The sequence below is a fragment of the Poecilia mexicana genome, unplaced genomic scaffold (assembly GCF_051168715.1).
Source record: "Poecilia mexicana isolate PSO_F unplaced genomic scaffold, ASM5116871v1 scaffold_5, whole genome shotgun sequence".
NCBI lineage: Eukaryota > Metazoa > Chordata > Actinopteri > Cyprinodontiformes > Poeciliidae > Poecilia > Poecilia mexicana.
Genome location: NW_028263374.1, coordinates 24896591 through 24916734, shown reverse-complemented (window position 1 = coordinate 24916734; position 20144 = coordinate 24896591). Strand labels below are relative to the sequence as shown.

Genomic DNA, 20144 nt, shown 5'->3' with positions numbered 1-20144 from the left:
ACATATTTTACTGAGATGTGGACTAAAAAGATGGTCCATTATTTATTGTAAAATGGAGATAAAAAAAAAAGTATGCTGACATAGAAATAACTAATCAGAAATGATGGACTAGAAATCTTCCACCATCATAGACAATCTTGATGTGCTCTAAACTTTGTTACATTAAACTGCACACAATATGATGGACTGGCAATAAAGTGCAATATCATATTACAATCTCTTAAACACAGATTATATAAGGACAATCAGAGTAAAACATGGTCATGTAGTGAGGTAACATCTTAAGAAGATTGGGGGTGGGGGGTTAAGACAGTCATAAAATCCACACTTAAAAGGGGTATATCTAAAAACATTTAACCGTCAAACGCCTTACAGGTATGTAAAAATACTTTAAAAACTTACTTTACATAAAAGCTGCAAGCACTCGACATTATCTTTGACAAATAAGCTGCCCTGATGGAATCTGGCGCATACAAAAGCATAGACATGTGCCAACACTGATAATTGGGGCACTGTGTTTTAAAGAGTGAAACATACATAATATACCACGTGAAAATGCTAAAAAAAAAAAAAAAAAAAAATGTGCAAAAGAAAGAGATTCTCTTATTTTGAATCATCTCATCTTGGCAGCCAATTCCTCAGGGTTTATTGCCTTTCCCTTTTAGTGAGAACTTTTAACTCCGGCTTTGGTTGAGCTTTTACGTGGTTTTGCAGCTTGATGTGTGTTGGTATTTTCTTCCCACTCATAACAGTGGTTCACACGTGCACAGCACAGTTGACAAGGCAGCTCATCCGGGGTCACCGAGTAGTATTCAATGAGTTCGCCGAGGGAATGAAATTCTCTCCTGCATTTCTGCCACAAAGAAAAACAAAAATCACAATTAAAATTAGACAATGTTGTTCTTAATATTTATTTTAAACATTTGACAACTTTTTGCATTAAAAGGGAAATTATTTTCCTTTTTATGCAAAAAGCTTGCAACATTTTACATAGGGTACCAAAATTCTAGTTTGCTTGAATATATATATATATATATATATATATATATATATATATATATATATATATATATGAGGTCACAAGGAAAGGAGCCACAGCCAAATACCTCCAACGAATAAGGCAAGTCCTGAGAAGCCAGCTCAATGGCAAGAACAAGATCCGTGCAATAAACAGCTATGCCTTGCCAGTAATCAGATACCCTGCCGGAATAATTAGCTGGCCAGTGGAAGAGATGAAGGCCACGGATGTTAAGACTCGGAAGCTACTAACCATGCATGGAGGGTTCCACCCCAAATCCAGCACCCTGAGACTGTACACGAGCCGTAAGGAAGGAGGCAGAGGACTAGTGAGTGTGAGAGCCACTGTCCAGGATGAGACATCCAAGATCCATAAATACATCAAGGACAAAGCCTCAACGGACGATGTGCTCAACGAATGTCTCAGGCAATGGGGAACAGAGGACAAGGTGCTGGAGGAACCATCATGGGAGGACAAGCCCCTACATGGGATGTACCACCGACAAATAACTGAAGTGGCTGATATCAGGAAATCCTACCAATGGCTGGAGAAAGCTGGACTCAAGGACAGCACGGAGGCCCTCATCCTGGCCGCCCAGGAACAGGCCCTAAACACCAGAGCAATAGAAGCTCAGATCTACCACACCAGACAAGACCCAAGGTGGAGGTTGTGCAAGGAGGCCTCTGAGACAGTCCAGCACATAACAGCAGGGTGCAAGATGCTGGCAGGGAAAGCGTACATGGAACGACATAACCAAGTGGCGGGCATAGTGTACAGGAACATCTGTGCAGAATATGGACTGGAAGCCCCGAGGTCAAAATGGGGGACACCCCCAAAGGTGGTGGAGAATGACCGAGCTAAGATCCTGTGGGACTTCCAGATCCAGACAGACAAGATGGTAATGGCGAACCAACCGGACATTGTGGTGGTGGACAAAGAACAGAGGAAAGCCGTTGTGGTGGATGTAGCAATACCAAGTGACCACAACATCAGGAAGAAGGAGCATGAGAAACTGGAGAAATACCAGGGCCTCAGAGAGGAACTGGAAAAGGCCTGGAAGGTGAAGACCACAGTGGTGCCTGTGGTCATCGGGGCCCTCGGGGCAGTCACCCCCAAATTGGAGCAGTGGCTCAAACAGATCCCAGGAACAACATCAGACATCTCAGTCCAGAAATGTGCAGTTCTAGGCACAGCCAAGATACTGCGCAGAACCCTCAAGCTCCCAGGCCTCTGGTAGAGGACCCGAGCTCAGAGGATGAAAGAGACCACCCACGGAGGGTGAGAGGGGAATTTTTTTTATATAAATTACAGTTCTCAGATGAAGAACTGCACATGACATTTTATAGGTTATTCTTTTGGATCTTTAAAACTGAAATATTTGGGAAATAATAAATGGCATCGTGGTCAATTAACATTAAACAGCATTACAACATAAACGTTTAAGCACAGTGGGTGGGTCATGGGGTTAGGGTTGTTTTTTGCCAACATTACTGGGCACCATGCAGCGATTTATTGACCGTCGTCTCCTCTGTAACCTAGGGTAATCTAAAGTCAAATTTGTGGCCAGCTGTTTGGCAGCTAAAACTGGGTCATGCAACAAGAAAGTGATATGAAGCACAGCAGCAAATCTACAACTAAAGTTTTTAGTTGTAAGGAACGAAATCAAGAAGTTGCTATGGGTTATTGTTGAGACTTGGCAGAACTGAAATCCTGTTCCAGAACCGTATGGAAATTGTGCCAAAACATACCAGTAAACCCCCAATAACTTAAAACTTAACTACAACAGAAAATCCAAAGGGAAAATGGGATAATGTCTTCTTCAAAGAGTTCCACTCTGTTATAGGTGAACAGAAAAATTTTAATTAAATGAAAGTTTTGGAATGGTTAAAATTTCTGAGATCTAAAACCACCAAATAAAGCCAGTCTTTACAAGCCAACAATAGTTGTTTCTGTCAGAATTGGCGAGTTATTTTTTTCCTACATACAGCCCAGTTAGTTTGGCGAGTTATTTTTTTCCTACATACAGCCCAGTTAGTTTGGATATTTTTTCCTGAATTTAAATTACATTATTATTATTTTAAAAACTAGTTTTGTGTTTACCTAGGTTATATTTTTCTGATATTAAAAACTGCTTGATAATCTGAAACATAAGAGTGATGAAAAACCATTATGAGGGATAAAATCCTTTTTCATGGCACTGTACCCATTATGGAATTATATAAATTTATCAATAGTTTAGCACTGCATAACTGTGTACTTTTTGTTGGCAAACAAGTATAGTGATCACGTGTTATGAAGATTACCTCCAGCATGAACTTCCCTTTACGAGTGTTTTCTATTAGGTGGGTGGTCAGGCCAGAGGGACAGCGAACGATAAGGGAACCACTTTTAGGTTTTTTAGGATGAGGGCACAGAAGGTATGATCCCATGACATCATCTGCAAGGAGGGAGTAGCTGCTCTCACTGCAACCGCAGAGAAAAAAAAACAAAACAAAAAAACACAAACTCTGATGCATTACAAACACAAAGGAACTGTGAAAGCAAGATACTTAAAGAACTTTGATATACTTACGTTGCAAGACCAGCCCAGCTCCACACAGCCTGAGCCAATGCTTCCTCTGTTTCGGCTAAACTTGGAGCCCGGGATCTCCTCACTGGCACTTTGTCTTGACCCTTTCCTGTTTCAGAAAAGAGTATATAAGAACAAAATGTGTAATCAATTTAAATTTCCCTCTATCCCAAGGGAGGGAAAAGAAAGACACTCCATGAGAATTGTTAGTGTTGGAAGGCAGCCAGTGTGTGTCCGTTCTTAACGGTAACAGTTGTGAACGTAAACCAAACCGTGACAAACTGAGGAAATGTTTAAGCCATGTGTGAGCTCATCATCCACACCACAACAGTGAGTAACAGCCCTGCACATAACACCGAACAGTCTGCTTTACCTAATCATTTCTTTGACTCTTGATAGCGCTCTGTGAACTCTTGGCCCACCTTGTGACACACTTAGATGCTCGTGAACGCTGCGCTGTTTGAGTGGCGTGAAAGTGAAGGAGCGGTAAGCTCCAGAATGTAGTCCTTTAGCGCGGATGACTTTCTTCCGCGTCAGTGAGGGTGAGGAGGAGGAAAAAACGTCATCTTGGCTGTCAGGAAGGTCAAAGGACGACTTCTTAGATTTCTAAATTAAAAACAAATCAAAAAAGGTCATCTAGTGCATGTGGTGTACATTTTTTTTACACCTTAACCAGGATGTCATTTGTTGTTTTAACCTTGTGGATTGTTTATAGCCAAGCTTTATTTAATTAAAAGTAAATAGAATTTCAAGCCAATTTAGATCTTTGGAAACAATGTGTCAAACAATGCACAAATCTGTCAAAAGTAATGTATTGTGCAAACAATCGTTTCACAATTTAATTAAATGTTTAGTAGATGGAAACGTTGAGGTTCCAAACCTTTGCGCTTAACCACAGTCCTCGAAAAGGGGCTCTTCTAAAGGAAACTAGGGCACTGACGCTAAGAGGGAAGCCGTGGTTGAGCAGCGAGGGGTTACGCCGAGGCAATGACCCATTGGAGCTTTCTTCTGCCTCTTCTGGATGTTTCTCCAAATAAAACAATTGGAAACATCGGCAGAGCAGCAAATTCAAGAACTGGGCCTGTGAGAAATAAGGTAGAGAGAAAATTTAAAATTTGGTTCTCCAGCTTATAACTTATAAATAGACTTCAACACTATTTTGCAGAATTTCTAAACTCCTGAATTTAACCTAGAGGGAGAGTGGGAGAAAGTAGTTTTATGTAAAGCCATAAACAGGACTTTTAAAGCATCTGAAGAAAGTAAGTACAAGAAGTTAATTCTAGTTAGCAGACAGTGCATGAGTTTAATTTGCTCTCCAGTTTTGTTCTGTCAGGAACACTGAAGGCAATAATAAACTCATGAGTTAGTCTGATACATGTAGCAGGTTCTCTCAAGAACCTGCTACATGTTCTTGTAGCAGGTTCAAATCCAAATGTAGCAGGTTCTCTCAAGGAACTGCACACCACAAAAATATTAATTACCTGGTTCTTCGATAAATCACTTTATATTACCACAATAAAGCTATTAACATATATATTATACCTGGCTATATAAATTTTTTTATTACTGGCTTCTTCCTCTCTGAGTGATGTTTTAGTCAGTGTTGCATACCCAACTTATGCGACTGCGGCACTTTCACTAAAACCCAGACATCTCTTTAACACAGAACCCATCTCCTCCTTAATGGTATGATGGCTAGACATCATACCATTGGATAAAACCATTGTTTATACTTGGATAAAACTGTTTGAACGGATCAACGTAAATCATTTGGAATTTGCACCTGAGGATGAACCAGGCTTTGTGGAGAGCCACAGTTATCTTCCTGATATCTTATCTAATTTCTCTGTGATCTCACACCAGGAAAAATGGTGTTTCAGACATCGTCTTAAAATACATCCAAAGGTGTTGCTCCAATTTACTCAAATATTGTGAACTGAATTCCAGAAGCTTACAAAGCCATAATCAAGCACAAGGCTTTCCCAGAATGTTTAGCAGCATAGTAAGCTAACTGTATATAAACTCTCAAATAGTTTTGGTAATCCTAGCTGACCTAAAATGGTATGATTAAGGCTGGTTATGTCAAACAAAGGAAGGGAAAAAGGCTGTGTATCTTTTCATACAGTGTGTATAAATATCTGGTTTCCACTGTATGTCCATTCTTTCTAAATGTCAAATTTTGTACAATTTTTTTAAGATCCTTCTCATTTTGAAATATCTTTTCTTTTTTTTTATAAACTTCTTTTTCAAATGTAGCCTTTTCTGTTAAAATAACTTATCCTCTGATGTTTCGCCTTGAGGGTAACATAACGTTCTTTCCAAAATTACAGGTTATGCCTCTGCATAATTATTCTCTATGTAAAAGAACATTATCATAGGTTATCATATAACACGCACATGGTTAGTCTACATGCTCCGTCTCATGTTAGTCATAGAACCTGATTTTTTTCCCCCCAAAGTTACTTGAGTGTCCTGTTGGGATCAAATACATTTGTTTGTGATTTCTAGTTTTCTTTGTTTGTTATTCAAAATGCTGGAAAGTGTATGCAGTAACGTAGTTTAAACTTCTATATCATGTATAACGTTTTAGAAAAATCAAGTTTAAATGTCATCATTTCTGTAATAAAAGTTCCCAAAGCACATTTACACAGTTTTTCAGTCAGAAAATTCACAGAGCAACATTTTATTATCCCAATAGTTTCTTTGTTTTCAATGGCTGACTGAAGAGATTCCTTACCGCTCGGGCATGTCTTGCGTTAAAGACATGGCAGTAAAGTTGAGCGTAGGTGCTGCCTGGGTTATGGGAGACGAAGGCAAACTGGGCATCAATTGGGCGGGCGGTGGACAGAGAGACTCTTCGCAAAGCATGAGCCATTAGGAGGGTCTTTGGACCAGGAAGACATCAAAGAGTCAGACAAACAGAAACATAAAGGTCATTTGTTTGAAACCACACTTGAAACAATGCAGGTTGTGATAGTTACACAATAAAATCAAGTCAAGACTTATTTTAAAAATCAGCTGTGATTGAAAGAAGCTGAAGCAGGTTGATATGCTGGATGTTTTTAACAACAACAACAAAAAAAATACACTTACCATTTCATCCTCATCATAAATTTTCACCCCTTTGAGTGAGAACTTCAAGGTTACCGGCCTGCTTTTCTTGCAAGCCTGGTTGTCAACAATATTTGCGTTAGATTTCTTTTTACAACTATGACTGAAATCTCAGCAAAGGGCTCACCTTTAAGTACTTCAGCTGTGTGTGCAGCTGCTTGATTTGATCATCCAAGCAGCAGTCATCCACAAGAAACGACCCAACATACTTTCCCAGAGAAAAGACAAGTTTAAGAAAACCTGCAAATGTACTTCAATATACAGGTGATGAGTTTTCATACCTCTGCTGATCGTGTCACTGTGCCGTCGTCTGTAGTTGGGGTCTCTTCCATGCTGCCTGTTTTATCCAGAAACAAAAACCTCACCTAGAAAAACTGTTCAAAAGGATGTTAAATGCTTAGCACGTTAAAATCCGGACTGTGTCCCCTTTGGAGATCTAAAAACTGTTAGTTTTAATTAACGGTTAAACGAAGGATCACTGCGCTCACTCCGCCTTCTTTTGCACAATTTTAATCACTGCAGATTGCTTTTTTTTCTCTCTTTATGTTTTGTTTGTTATTACTGTCCAAGTCCATCTCAAAATGTCCAGGAAAAACACAAGAATGCGGCGTGTAAACTTGAGCAATTTCCGTTCAGTTTGCTGAAAGGTCTCGACTTGAATTTCAGCCCGCCAGGTCTCAAAAGGAAAAAGAAAAACGAAAAGAAAAAACTTAAAATCACAGATACTTACGTTTCTGAGTCGGAACCTCAATGTCAATCTTCGTCTACTATCTACCTGGTTGTGACAGCAGACACGCCGCTTCACCTTTACCTGCTGCTGCTGCTGCTGCCGCTGCTCGGTGACTCAGGTGTGCAGTTAGTTCGAGGCGTGGCTGTGTGGAGGAAGGTGAAAATGAACCTTTTTTTCTCTCAAAATATGCAAGACAGCGGAAGACAACAGTTTGAGTCAACCCCCCGCCCTCCAGCTGTTTCTTCCCAGAAATTCTTTCCCAGGCAGCTCCTCACACATTCCTGCTTCTTGCTCAACACGAAACTCGGGAGTTCAATGAAAACATTCAAGCAAGTCCTCCTCAAAAGTTCTGTCCTGATGGGTTTTGGCTAAATTACCATGAAGTTCAAAACAAACACCGAAACTACTAGCAAAGCAAATGAACAATAAACAAAGCTCTTCATATTGTTGTAGTGTGAGACTTGTTGTTTTTTTTGTTTGTTTTTTTTTACATTTACATTCGCCTAAGTTCGTAAGAACAGGAGCGCACCCAAGTGGCAAAAGTCCCCTCTTAATACAGAGTCATAATGTTCTGGCCTCTGTATGTTTGTGGGATTTCAGGTGCATCTCTAAAAATTACATTGTCGTCGAAACGGTAAGTATTTTTGCAGTTATTTTAAAAAGCATAATCATAGACAGACATATTTCAAGTGATTATTTTAGTTATACATTATTATGACTCAGTCAGGATCGCAGCTTCTGAGCTGCAAGCGGAAACATTATAGGCATGCCTCTGTCTTCAATCACATCATTTACACATGCTGTTAAATACAGACAATGCCGACTGGAAATAATTTTTATGCCATCGATTTGGTGTGGTGTCACTCATCTTCCTCTTTGCCTTGTAAAATGTCGCGGCAGACAGTTGCTCTGGTTTTGGACTTAATGAAACGCGGTGGACCACAGTCAAAAGTCATTGCTGCCCAATAATCATTAACTGTGGAAACCTGGACCCTGCCTCTCCAGTTTTCCTCGCCTTAATAATGAAATGCAAATTTTACCCTTATCTGAAAATGGAACTTTGAACCAGTTTAACAGTTGAGTCATTGTCTCCTTAGTCTAGGTAAGATGTTTTTGACAATGGTTCAGGAGTGGCTTGACAAGAAACTGCTACAGATGTAGCAGAAGTAACTATGGGTTTGTTCCCAGACTTCTGCTACACCATTTTCTTTAGCAGTTTTTCCTTCCATTCAACCTTCCATGAATATGTTTGGGTGCAGCTAAGTGGTTTCTTTAGCTATGAGCTTTTGTGGTTTACCTAATTTTGTAGAGGGTGTCACTCACTATGTTTTATAAATCTTATGTAAACAAATAATCAAAATTAACAGGGATAAACATAATTTATCACCATTTCTAATGAATGAATATATCTTTTCATTTTCAATTTAAAGATAATCTTAAAATGCTACACCAAGATCCAATTTCTGATACAAACCAACTTTATTTTATAATTACAGAACGAGAACGATGCCATAATGGATTCCTCGATGTTTTTCTCTTGGCTTTTTCCTTCAGGGTTCACCACTCCATGTTTGTGATTTGCATATTTGACTTGGCTTAGGTTTTATGTCAGATGCCCTTCCTGACAAAATCCTCATTTATCCAAACCTTAAGTGATTCCAGGCACAAGGAATTGCTTGAACTGGCCTTTCAAAACTGTTTTGATTATGTGCAAGTCAATCAATACACAGGTAAAGCAGTCACAATGTTGGACTGCTTTACTCTCATTTAAAATTATTAATAATAAAAAAATAGTTTGCCTTCAACTAAATTTGGACACTGGAGATTTTGAAATAGTTTATGATTGAATGAATAAGGACATTTCTTTCTAGTGCTAAAAGAAAGACATGTCTTTAGAATAAGGTTACATTATTTAAATGTGGCTTATTGCACTTAAAAGGTAATGAGTTGAATGCAAGGTTAAATTAAAAGAATAAAGTGAAATAAGTAAGATTCAGCAAAAATCATGGACAATAACAGTCTGAAAATGTGGGTCACAAATCTGGGGACAGATTGATTATCTTTTCTGCTCAAAGACACCCAGAGAGCAAATCAGATCCAAGCAGCTATGGTGGCTTACAAAAAGAACCAAACAGATTACAAATATAGCCATTTTATTAATGACTCGGGGGAAAAAAGGATAACACAGGGAATACATGCATGCAGGGTATGTGTGAGCTGGTATCCTCCATTTTTTACAACACAAATTTATTATAATTTGGAACTAAATAACAGCTGTGAAGCTATTAAAACCAATGTATATGCTTGATTTTACATACAGACATATTATTTTAATTGCGATTTCAATATTAAGTGCTTTTTTTCTTCATTTAAAATCTTCAACAGGGCAGCTGGTTGAACATGAAACGTTCCCAAAAGTATAAAGATTACAAATATGGATAAGATTTCAGACTCCAATCCTATACTGGCCACACTGTACAGGATTGGAGTCTTAAGACACTGGACAACAGACTAAATTTCTCTTTTATAGAGCAGCAACACTGACACTCTAAGGTCTTTAACCTCTTAATAATAATAATAATTAAAAAAATAAATCCGACACTTCCGCCTTCGAAAGAACACTGAACTCTCTTTTGTTGGGATCAGGAATGTGAGCCACCAGCACTGAGTGGATGAACACATAAAAACAGAAGTCAAGACATGGTTCTAGTTACAGTATGGTGAATTTTGCTATGCTTTTCCAAACTGGCAGCTTTAACGGCAAGACTAACCAAGCTGTTCTATACATCATGAATAAAAAAAGGACTTCAACACACCCTCAATGCACGGCTAACGTAACTGTTAAGATAATGTTCTTACTCTACAGTAAAAAAACAAAACAAAATGAACGTTAAAACTACAGCCCTATAAAACAGAGAATGGCAAAATAGAGAGAGCATTGAAACAAAGCTGCAGACTGTTCAGCACAGCCCAGTTTCTGGAAGGCGCTCATGGGTTCAGTATCTTCCTCTCTTGGACTTTCGAGTGGACTGTTTGCTGCTTTTCGGGGGGGGTTTGAGGTCAGCCTTCTCGGGAGGCGATGGTTGTGCCTTTTTTTTGGACCCACCTCTGGCCGCCTGCTTTTTGGGCGCGGGCTCCTTGGGGGACGGCTCTTCAGCTTTAAATCGCTTCGATCCGCTTTTCGTCGTCTCCTTTAGAACTTTCGGCTCCTCGGGGTAGGACTCCTCGGTTTTTACCCGCCTGGAACCACTTTTTGTCGTCGCCTTTTCAACTTTGGGCTCTTCCGGGGATGACTCTCTGGATGGGGGTTTCCTGGAGCCTTTTTTGCTTAGCTTTTTAACAGCTGGTGTTTTAGACTTTCTTGAAGGAGCCCCTTTCTTCACAGGTGTTGCTTTAGGCGTTGATACAGTTTCCTTTTTAGATGGGTTCCTTCCCGATCTCACAGGTTTCTTGGCAGGCGACTTCTTTGCAAGTGCTCGACCTTTACCTCCAGCCTTCGGCTTACTGACACTGCGGGGTTTCTTGGCTGGCGGAGGGCGCCGAGCCTTAGGTGGAGGCCTCTTATTATGTGTCCTAAGAGTGATTTCAAGAGTTAGATGCTGCAACAAAAACGTAAGCTTACTATGAAAAAAGAAAAACACATTAAAAAAATAAAATAAATTCTGGCTTATATTTACCTCTTACGAATTGGAGCCTCATCTTCTGACTCTTCTTCCTCAGATTCCTCTTCCTCCTCCTCATCTTCTTCATCTGAAGAATCTGTAAGCCGCTTCCGCTTAACTGGTTTTTTTGGAACGTCTTTAAACTTGTCTGGATACAGAGTGGTAGGGCTATGACAAAAAAAAAAAAAAATCTACGCCTCAATACATTAATATAATTGATTATTTTATATTTTTTAAATTGTGGTTTACCTTGGATAAAATGGAAATGAGAGCTGATAAGTCCCTGTGAAACCGTGACCAGTTATCTGCTCCATCCAGCCCAGAACTTTACACTTGGTCAGAGTCCTCCTCAAACTGGCCACTGAAGAAGAGAGTTCCCATTTTAGTGACAACATATGTCTCTTTAGGTTGTTTGCAAATTTATTTTAAAGGTGACCTATAATTATGCTTCCAAGAACAAGTTTTGTACAGCCCATAGAACCAGCCAGACATGTTCATTACATTTTGTTTTCACAAAGTCATTTTTAGATTTTAGTTTCGAAAATTTTGCCTATTTTGAGGTCCTTTCAGAATGAGCCTTTTCAGGGCCTCTTGTTACTTTATGTCTAAATAAGCTGCTGCTGGCCACACCACCATACTCTCAGTTTACACTTGCATGCAAAAATGGCTGCAAACGGTTGTGCAATTATACAACCATACGTCTTTGAAAAGCAGAAGTTGGGTCTTATGCACAACCAACAAAAAATGCAGCAAGTGGTTTTGGAATGGCATGTCAACAAACAAAGCACTCGCCTTTTCCAGCACATACAGAGGTGAAACCAGCTGACCAAACGTCCTGGAGCTCAGCTTGGGTTGCTAAGTACTGGGCAGGGGTTTGCTCAGGTTGCTTGGCAACAGGCTGTGCCTGTTAATAGCAATGTTGCATTCCAAAGGTTTTTTTTTTCAGACACCATAAAACATAAAAAAACAGCTGTTTATTTATGTTTTTTAACACTTTGTATTCAGAAGCAGTAGAAACCCAAATGGAAGTACAAAATCATGTAAAATGTAAATTTTACATAATAGGTTGCCTTTAAGTTCCAACCAAAGCTGGAACTAAGTTTATTGTCCACTAAAGCAAGATTTTGTGTGACACAATGCAATTTAAAAAAAAAAAAAAAAAAAGGAGTGAAGACTTATAAGGAAGTCTCACAATGCTCACTTTACAATGGATTTCTTCAGATTAAAACTGGCTCTGCATGTTTTGAGGCTGATCAGCCAATCAGCACCTGTACACATGCCTGAACATGCTGAGACTTTATGAAAGCTTTAAGTAATAAAGTTTGTGAAGCAGTGGTCTTCCTTGAATGCATGAAGAAATCCTCTTTGGTTGGTGTAATGCATTTGACTGATGTTGAGATACATGAAGAATCCTTTAGGTTTAGTATCCATACCAACAGTAAAAATATTTAAGCATGTAATCCTTTATAAGTTAGGCCAGCAGGGTGTCCTGCTGAGGACTGTGAACATGGAGAGAGGGGAACTTACCCAGCAGGTTCTCCTTGACGTCCTTGTTGGAGTCTACGAGATATTTGCGTAGGGATGTAGTGCTGCAGGTCTTGGGCTCATTCATAGCTGTGATCGCAACTGTGATGGCATCTTCCAACGTGCCGCCTTTCAGCTGAGACTCTTTGGCAGCTCGCTTCAGCTGGAAAAGAAACAATACAGGAGACAGGAACAAATGTAACTTTGACAACATTTGCATAATAGAACAACATTTTTTCAATAAATAGTTTCCTTTGGAAAATACTAACGTGGTGAGGTTAGAGGAGTGTTTGGAGGTTTACCTGGAAGGTTCCTCTCGCTCCTGTCCCTGTGATTTGCTCCAGGTGTCCTTTCTCTACCGCCCTTACCAGGGCTGTCTTCAGTAGATCAGGCCTTAGACAAAAACAAGGCCATCAATTCAACTCCAAGGACAATTCTTATACTAAATTCCCATCTCCCCTATTATTCCATTAGCTGTAATAGTGTGATTAATGAGGATTTGGTTCATCAAGAGTTCGATACATTGAATCAATTATAGCAACAGCCTGATTTATGCAACAGGTGACAATATTTAGGTCTTTCATGGGCAAAAATGGAAATGTAGATGAGTAATAATGTTACTCTATAAGACATGTTTATGTTTCAAATATATTCAGGTGTTTTGGAGCTAGGATGCATCCATAAACTAAAGTTTGCAGGACAGTGTCTGCACAAACGGAGTTGGAGATCCCTGTAACCACAATTTACCAATCTTAATTTCCTTTGAAAAGGAGATTTGTAATAATTGTAATATGTGGCTTATACTGGACAATGTGGAAAGCAAAAGGTTAAGGAGAGCTGAGCACCCTGAGGGATCCCTGTCACACCTGTTTTCAATGTTGAAGTTGGGGAAGTGCTGCTCCAGATATTTCTTGATCAGATTATAAGAGGCCTCTTTGGGCTCACAGAGCCGAGTGATGATGAGAGGAAGGGCGTCTCCCAGAGACTCCTGCTTCGGAACGCCTTTCTAGAAACATTGTGAGGCAGAGCAGAGCAGAGTTAGATCCGACCGCAGGTCAGTGCAATACGAGACCATACACCATGTACTGACAAGAAGTTGACGAGAGTCAATTTTGAGTAACTAAGTCACACAAATATTTTCTTCCCTCTAAACAAATTAAAAATGTTTCACAAATTGTGTTTTAAAGACTCTGCAGTCAGTACCCAGCTTTGACCAGCCACCATTTTGATGACTAATTAATACTACATGTTATCAGCGTAACTACAAGATGTAGTAAGGCTTAAAGAAATTATTGGTATACCACAACGGTATAACAGTAACTGGATGATACTTTACAAAAGAGATATCGTGATATATTGTGGAACAATATATCAACAGTTTGAATTTTATGAGATCTCATGCCATAAAATTGAGACGTGATTGTTGATGCAAAACAAACAAAACTTTAAATGTATTTTTTCAAATCAGGAAAGCACCATAAGAGTTACTAAGTCACACCAACATTCTGCTGCAATACTTAAAGCTTCTTGTCATCTGCTGCCACATTGAAGTTTTGAGGTCACCTAGAAGCTTTACTTGGACCAGAGTGTGGGAACTTTTCATTCTCTAACAGCTAAATATAAACATGAACAAATCTGACTTTAATGTGGACCCAAAATAGGCACAAAAAAAAATTGTTTAGAGAACTTGTGAGACAGCACAGTTTATTCCAAAGAAACAGTCCAGCTTTCTACAGTAACACACCTTAGATTGGGGAGGCGCTTTTCCAATGGCGAAGGTTCCTGAAAGACCTTTACCCTTCAGCTGTGAGACAGGAAAAACACAATGAGGATTCATTTATAAGCCTGTGACAGTTAGCCCAAGGTTGACCACAATAGAATTAAAAATAAATATTTGCAACAAATTAGAGGCTTAATCTAAATAAGTGAAGACTGTAAGGATGGACAGAAAGTGGACACATAATTGCATGAAACACCTAAACTCATTTTAGCATTAATACAGCGTTGTAGTATTTGCACCCCTACCACATAAAGCAAGGGATCAACCAAAAATAAATAAGTCTAGTGCTACCTGGAGAAATGAGTCGTGTTCTTTTACCAAAGACAAAAAAGATGTTTGTCTTAAAAACAAACATCTCATGCCACTCCATTTTTGTTTACATTTCGTGAAGAAGTTGTGATCAGTGTCTTCATTTTGTTTCCTTTAATAGTTCTTGGCGCAGTGTAAAAAACACCTTTAGCAGAAGCTTTTCAAGACTTTATTTTTGTGATGCTTTTTGAGATCTTTTAACCCATTTCCTCATAAAAGTAGGTTCTATTGATTTTACAGATCTGGAAGATATGAAGATTGAAATATGACAAGTGAAACTAAACTAAAGGTTTACTCATGATTTGATTTAGAGGTTAATTGGGTGTTGGGGGGCGGGGGGGAAATTACCTGTTTCACACAGAGACAGGTAGGTTTGGATAGCAGCGCTGTCCCTTAGCAAATTAAATAATATAAAAATTACATTTTTTTATTGAAGTTATTTTTGTCCGACATCAAATCAGTTTGATAAAAATAAATAAATAAAAAATACACCAATCTACCCTTTTCAAAAGCGCTGTAGGAGAAGTTTAAAAACATGCTACCTGTTTGATGGTGCCCTTTTCCAAGTGTTTCTTCATTGATTTCTTGATTAGAGTCTTCTTCTTGTGAAACTCCATCCCTGGGTATTTTTTCAACATATATTTCATGACGGATTGGAAGGACATCCCAGACCTGTCATTGGAGGACTGCAAGGGAAACGAAAAGCATTGAAGGAAACAAACGTTGCCAAGAGACGACCAAGACCAAGATGAGCTCAGAGTTGGTACACACCCCTATAGCTTCGACAAGGACGTTTTCCACTTTGTTCTGCGTGCCTGCAAAGTTGGACACGGGGATTTTTTTGTTTGTGGTGACGCTAGCCCATGCAGGAATTGTCCGTTTCACCTTCTTGGATTTGGATTTCTTATGCTTGACGCCATCTTTCATCCTGCCACCAGAAGGAGCAACACAAGTTCAGTGAAGGGGTTTGGGGTGAGTGCGGTTCAAGCGATATTTCACTGTGATCGTTACCACCCTTATCCTTATCTTTATCACATCCTCACCTTAGAAGGAGAACATAGCAGTGTGTTGAGCACTGTCCAGCCGCGCAGTCCTGGCATTTCACATTATGTCTGTTTGTCACCGGCAAGAGAGACAAAATTAAGTTTCAGAACATCGGTCTCAATGACCACAACGGTAATTTGAGCTGAAATGCCACCAATCCAAGAGCTGATAGATGCAGAATTACTTATTGAAGTCTGGGAGAAGAGGAGGAGGAGGAAGAGGGTAAAGTTTACAAAAAGAGCTCATCAAATATTACCCAAGTGCCTTCACCTAACAGTTTATGAACTAAACAAAATTACAGCTAATATTTCCAAGAGTTAATTGTTGTAAAGTTTCCATAAAATTTGCACTTTACTTTTTTTTTTTTTAAATGGGTAGCATGGCTGTAAAGAGTTAAAGATGTTTGAAATATTACAGGTGTCCAGGTGCAAGTAATCACTGCTAAATCTTATTGTAAAGCTAACACTATCCTCTGTGCACTTTAAAGTTAAGTTCAATTTGAACTGTTTTATCATTTTATAACCCTTTGTTTGTTTTTAGTGAGACAAACTTTTCCATTTGCCCAGGGACATTGGATGAAAAACAGCCCGTTGGCTAATTCTGATGCATTTACAGCAATGTTAATGTACATTGTTCCTGCCAAATAAATAAATATCTTTAAAAACAGGAGTGGCCTAATGGATAACAAGGCTTAGTTTCAGCACATTGTACATCAGCTTGTTTTTCAAAGTGCCACTTAGTGGTTTTGTTGTTCCAATTAAAAATATTTTAAACTTTACAATAAGGCAGACAGTCATGCATTTGGGCCGAGACTGCAGACCTGCCAACTTGTAAAACGCAGAATAATCTGTTCTACTTGAAAAAATAAAATAAAAAAAACCAAAAGAGAAAAATCACAAGGACGCCGATTGATGCTGCTCCAAAAATAAACTTTTGTTGCATTGAACTGTGCAGTGACAAACCCTAATGGACAGACACTTCCTGTCCAAAGAAAACAAACCAAAGAAAAAGGACATCGTCTTCTCCTCCTGGACTCCTCCAAGACTGTGAGCACATCCGTCAGTTTGACTAATCTAGTGCAGGGAAATTGTTGTGGGCTGTGACAGGACCTCACATCTTTTAGGAATGGGACACTGCAACCATGTGAGCAGTCAGCTGTCATCCAGCAGAGGTAAGGATAATTCAAAAAGATAAAAGTGCTATCAAAGTGAAATATCGCAGGGTTTTCACTTGCAACCCGGGTCTAGGCCGTAACTCACTCTTTCTCGTCTCCAGTTTCCTCCTTTGTCTCCAGGGGTCCGTCTTCTGCCTTATCCGCGGTCTCTCCGTCGCCCGATGCCTCCCCCTCTGCTGGGGCAGCTGAAGATGCAGCCTGCTCCTTATCAGCAGGGGGCGACTCTTCAGATGACGCCTCTTGTTCTTTGAAGTCAAAAAACAAATAGAACAATGAAGTCACAGCAAATCTATATTTTTGCAGTAATATAAACTAACTGAAATGTATATAAGACGTTGAACAAAAAAACTAAAAAAAAAAAGGGGAAAAAAAGGAGTTATTCCATTTGGTGAAATACTGTTAATGTGAATGTTATAGACTGTAAAGAAAAATGTAAATAGTGAATAATAGCACCATGTTGAAGTTGAGATAATAAATCCTGAAACAGTAGTGTGGGCCGCGATCTTAGTGAAATATGCGTGGGTGGCGCTACTCAGGGGTCCACGGATTGGGGAGGGGAGGGGAAGAGGGATGTCCGACCCCGGCCTCACCTTTCTCTGCAGCCGCAGAGGGAGCCTTCTCCTGGGTTGGAGTTGCGGCTGCTCGGCGAATCGGCATCACAGACGATTATTCTGAACGAAAAAGGAGAAGCCATATGCATGAGCATGAACATTTGTTGATCTGCGTGCTTCCAACGAGTCAAACCCACTTCATTCATTTCCTCCACCTGAAAGTAGAGGTGCAATTCGCCTCTTGCGAAAAGCACGACCCCCTTCCAATTCCACGTCAACAACCCCTCATATCCGCCAGCTTTACACAAACCCATCCCGTCCGCTCCCAACAATGAGCTGCAAGATTTTTTTTTTCCGCCACATTCGCCATTTTGTCCGTGGGGTTGGGAGCACAGTAATGGCGTCGCACAAGGCACATAAAATTCATTTCAGTTGCACGGAGCAAAAACTCCACAAGCAGCGGCTTTTCCGAGCATAAAATCGATGCAAATTAATGTTCAGCAAAAAATGTATTGCAGCGCAAAGCAAGCTTACCTTTCACTGCTCTGCTGACAAGTGATATAGCTTCAGGTGAGATTTCTGCAGGATCCTTTATTTCGATTTCTCCGTTAACGAGCCCCGCCCCACTCGGACCGCTCATGACGTGCGCTGTCACGCGGCACGTCAGAAGATTCAAATCATAACAACAACAAAAAAGTGCTTTTATGGCTGAAATAAAAATAAAAAAAAAAAATTAAACTGCTGTTTTTTTTCCAAATAATCACGTACAGCCAGAAATACGGTTTTAATATGACAGTTTACCTGCAGAAAAAAAAATAATCAGAGCATTTTCCACACATTTTAACAGTGTTTTGATGTGGTTTTTGCCTTGGCTTTTTCAAGGTCTTTGAACGTTTCTTACCTGGTGACTAGACTGCTTGGTGCCCAACACAAGCAATATACTAGCGATGCTTGAGATTTTTACTGCAACAATTTTTGGCAATAATTTTTAATTTCCCTTTGGGGGTGAATATAGTGTTTTTTGTATTTGAATTGAAGACGACAAATATTAATTATTCCAACTCTTATTCAGTTGGAGTCATTAATAGGTCAGTGTCAAATGACTTAAAACAAATAAAGTCCACTGAAATAATTTACAAGTTCCAGACTGAAAACAGTCGTTACAAAAACAAACAAGCATATTTTTAAAATCCAAACATCCCCAGTGGTCTGTCACAATTTCTTTTGGACAATAAAATTAAGAAATCATTCTTTTCTAACTTATTTCCCAGAAAGACTCTCTTGGTAACCATCTTTATCAGGTATCGGATCTGTTTGTAGAGCTAAGAGTGAAAGAAAAAGCCTTGGATCAAGGCCTCCCAGGTCAGAACGGATAAAATCAGAACCGGGTCCTGATTTTATCAGTGAGCAACTTTTGATGTAGAAGAGTAAAAACTTTAGTCAGACATCCCCACCCTATGTTCAAGTCTTAGCCCAGTCACCTACAGCAGAAACTCATTTCTGTCGCTTGTATCTGGAATCTCGCATGATCCTTATTTCACCATGCTCACAGGTAATAACTGCAACATGGAACCATTAAACCGAGAGCCTTCATGTCAATACATGTAGAACAAGACAATTTTCTGCTGGAGACCAAGTGAAAACCACTGTTCTCAAAATGTTAAAATGTTAGATTTTTTTGTCAACCTAAAAACACTTAAAGCTGTATTAGGTAATTTTTATATATAAAAAAGTTTTTTCACAAATTTGTTAGAACTGCCACTATGTCCTCAAAGTAGAAAACAACACAGATAATCTGTGAAAAATAACTGAACTCCCCTGCCTCCTTCCTGTGGTCCTACTGCCATTTGCAGAAATGCACTGCTCCCAGTAAGAAACAACCAATCAGAGCCAAGAGGAGGGTCAAATTCTACTGTCAGGACATAGTGAGAGTTTTAAAAATGTGTATAAAACATTTCTATTTAAAAAAAAAATTTAAAAAATCACCTACTGATTTGTGAGAACATTGTTTGGAAGTCTATATTATTTAAAACCGTTTTTTCCCGGATGTTTATTAAGACTTATAAGGGTGATATTACAACAGAATACCAAGATAAAACTAACTGTATCCTGGTAATAATGTTATTATACTAACTCTGTTTTATCAGAGTTAAAGATCTGCATCTTCCATTCTGAAGCTTTCAACTGATTCTTCCCGTAACGAAACACGAAAGTAAATATGTACACAAAGGCATATTTATGAAAAAAAAAAAAAAATAACTAAAAAAATAAAAAATTATGATCAAGTGAGACAAACCCATTAAATCTTTAAAATATCATGATTTTATAGACACAGCTCCTGATAATTATAATTATCCATATTATGTTATTAAATTAAAGTGCGTTAGGACTTCCCTAAACCCAAAGTTGCTACTTTAACTGATTGTATTGAAGTAGGAGGTTGAAAAACAAGAACACGCTCATTGTTCATATTCTGGATTTGGTGCGAACTTGCACTTAAAAATTGTTGCTTAAAATTTGCTAACAAGCCGTCAAGAACCTCCTTAGCTGTTCCGTTGTTTAATGGTGTACAGTTAATATGTATATAACAGCATATTTAAGAAATGAAAACTCATTTTGTGACGTAAAAGTGCCACCATTTCAAAAGACGTAATAATTGCAAGACATCTGAC

General features: G+C 39.1%; 2 protein-coding genes across 4 annotated transcripts; both read right to left on the bottom strand.

Moving 5' to 3' along the window:
* Positions 1 to 5: 5 nt before the first annotated feature.
* sh2d5 (SH2 domain containing 5) lies at positions 6 to 7675 on the bottom strand. The gene is made up of 10 exons (XM_014988221.2): positions 7429 to 7675; positions 6980 to 7072; positions 6826 to 6906; positions 6681 to 6755; positions 6325 to 6471; positions 4468 to 4668; positions 4010 to 4193; positions 3591 to 3696; positions 3322 to 3481; positions 6 to 853 (listed from the first exon to the last, which is right to left on the bottom strand). The coding sequence occupies exons 2-10, from the start codon at positions 7028 to 7030 to the stop codon at positions 662 to 664; spliced, it is 1197 nt and encodes a 398-aa protein (XP_014843707.2). The 5' UTR covers positions 7031 to 7072; positions 7429 to 7675; the 3' UTR covers positions 6 to 661.
* A 1889-nt stretch (positions 7676 to 9564) lies between these two features.
* Positions 9565 to 18375, bottom strand: hp1bp3 (heterochromatin protein 1, binding protein 3). Of its 3 annotated transcripts, none has more exons than XM_014988224.2 (13): positions 18007 to 18372; positions 17512 to 17592; positions 17007 to 17166; positions 15747 to 15815; positions 15475 to 15631; positions 15246 to 15389; positions 14359 to 14418; positions 13481 to 13620; positions 12917 to 13007; positions 12618 to 12777; positions 11340 to 11451; positions 11106 to 11258; positions 9565 to 11001 (listed from the first exon to the last, which is right to left on the bottom strand). In XM_014988224.2, the coding sequence occupies exons 2-13, from the start codon at positions 17576 to 17578 to the stop codon at positions 10425 to 10427; spliced, it is 1890 nt and encodes a 629-aa protein (XP_014843710.2). In that variant the 5' UTR covers positions 17579 to 17592; positions 18007 to 18372; the 3' UTR covers positions 9565 to 10424. The 3 variants fall into 3 exon arrangements, with proteins under 3 accessions (XP_014843710.2, XP_014843711.2, XP_014843713.2); XM_014988225.2 differs by lacking the exon at positions 18007 to 18372 and adding an exon at positions 17670 to 17826; XM_014988227.2 differs by lacking the exon at positions 15747 to 15815 and having other exon boundaries at positions 18007 to 18375.
* Positions 18376 to 20144: the final 1769 nt, after the last annotated feature.

What these genes read in the sequence shown, in the direction of transcription:
- hp1bp3 (XM_014988224.2), bottom strand. Translation starts at nt 17,578, where the DNA reads ATGCCGATTCGCCGAGCAGCCGCAACTCCAACCCAGGAGAAGGCTCCC. An exon ending in AAGCGCCTCCCCAATCTAAG is followed by an intron (nt 13,621 to 14,358) that starts GTGTGTTACTGT and finishes CAATGTTTCTAG; the next exon opens with AAAGGCGTTCCGAAGCAGGA. An exon ending in AACTTCAACATTGAAAACAG is followed by an intron (nt 13,008 to 13,480) that starts GTGTGACAGGGA and finishes TTTTTGTCTAAG; the next exon opens with GCCTGATCTACTGAAGACAG.
- sh2d5 (XM_014988221.2), bottom strand. Translation starts at nt 7,030, where the DNA reads ATGGAAGAGACCCCAACTACAGACGACGGCACAGTGACACGATCAGCA. An exon ending in CACAGCTGAAGTACTTAAAG is followed by an intron (nt 6,756 to 6,825) that starts GTGAGCCCTTTG and finishes GTTGACAACCAG; the next exon opens with GCTTGCAAGAAAAGCAGGCC. An exon ending in ACGCAAGACATGCCCGAGCG is followed by an intron (nt 4,669 to 6,324) that starts GTAAGGAATCTC and finishes TATTTCTCACAG; the next exon opens with GCCCAGTTCTTGAATTTGCT.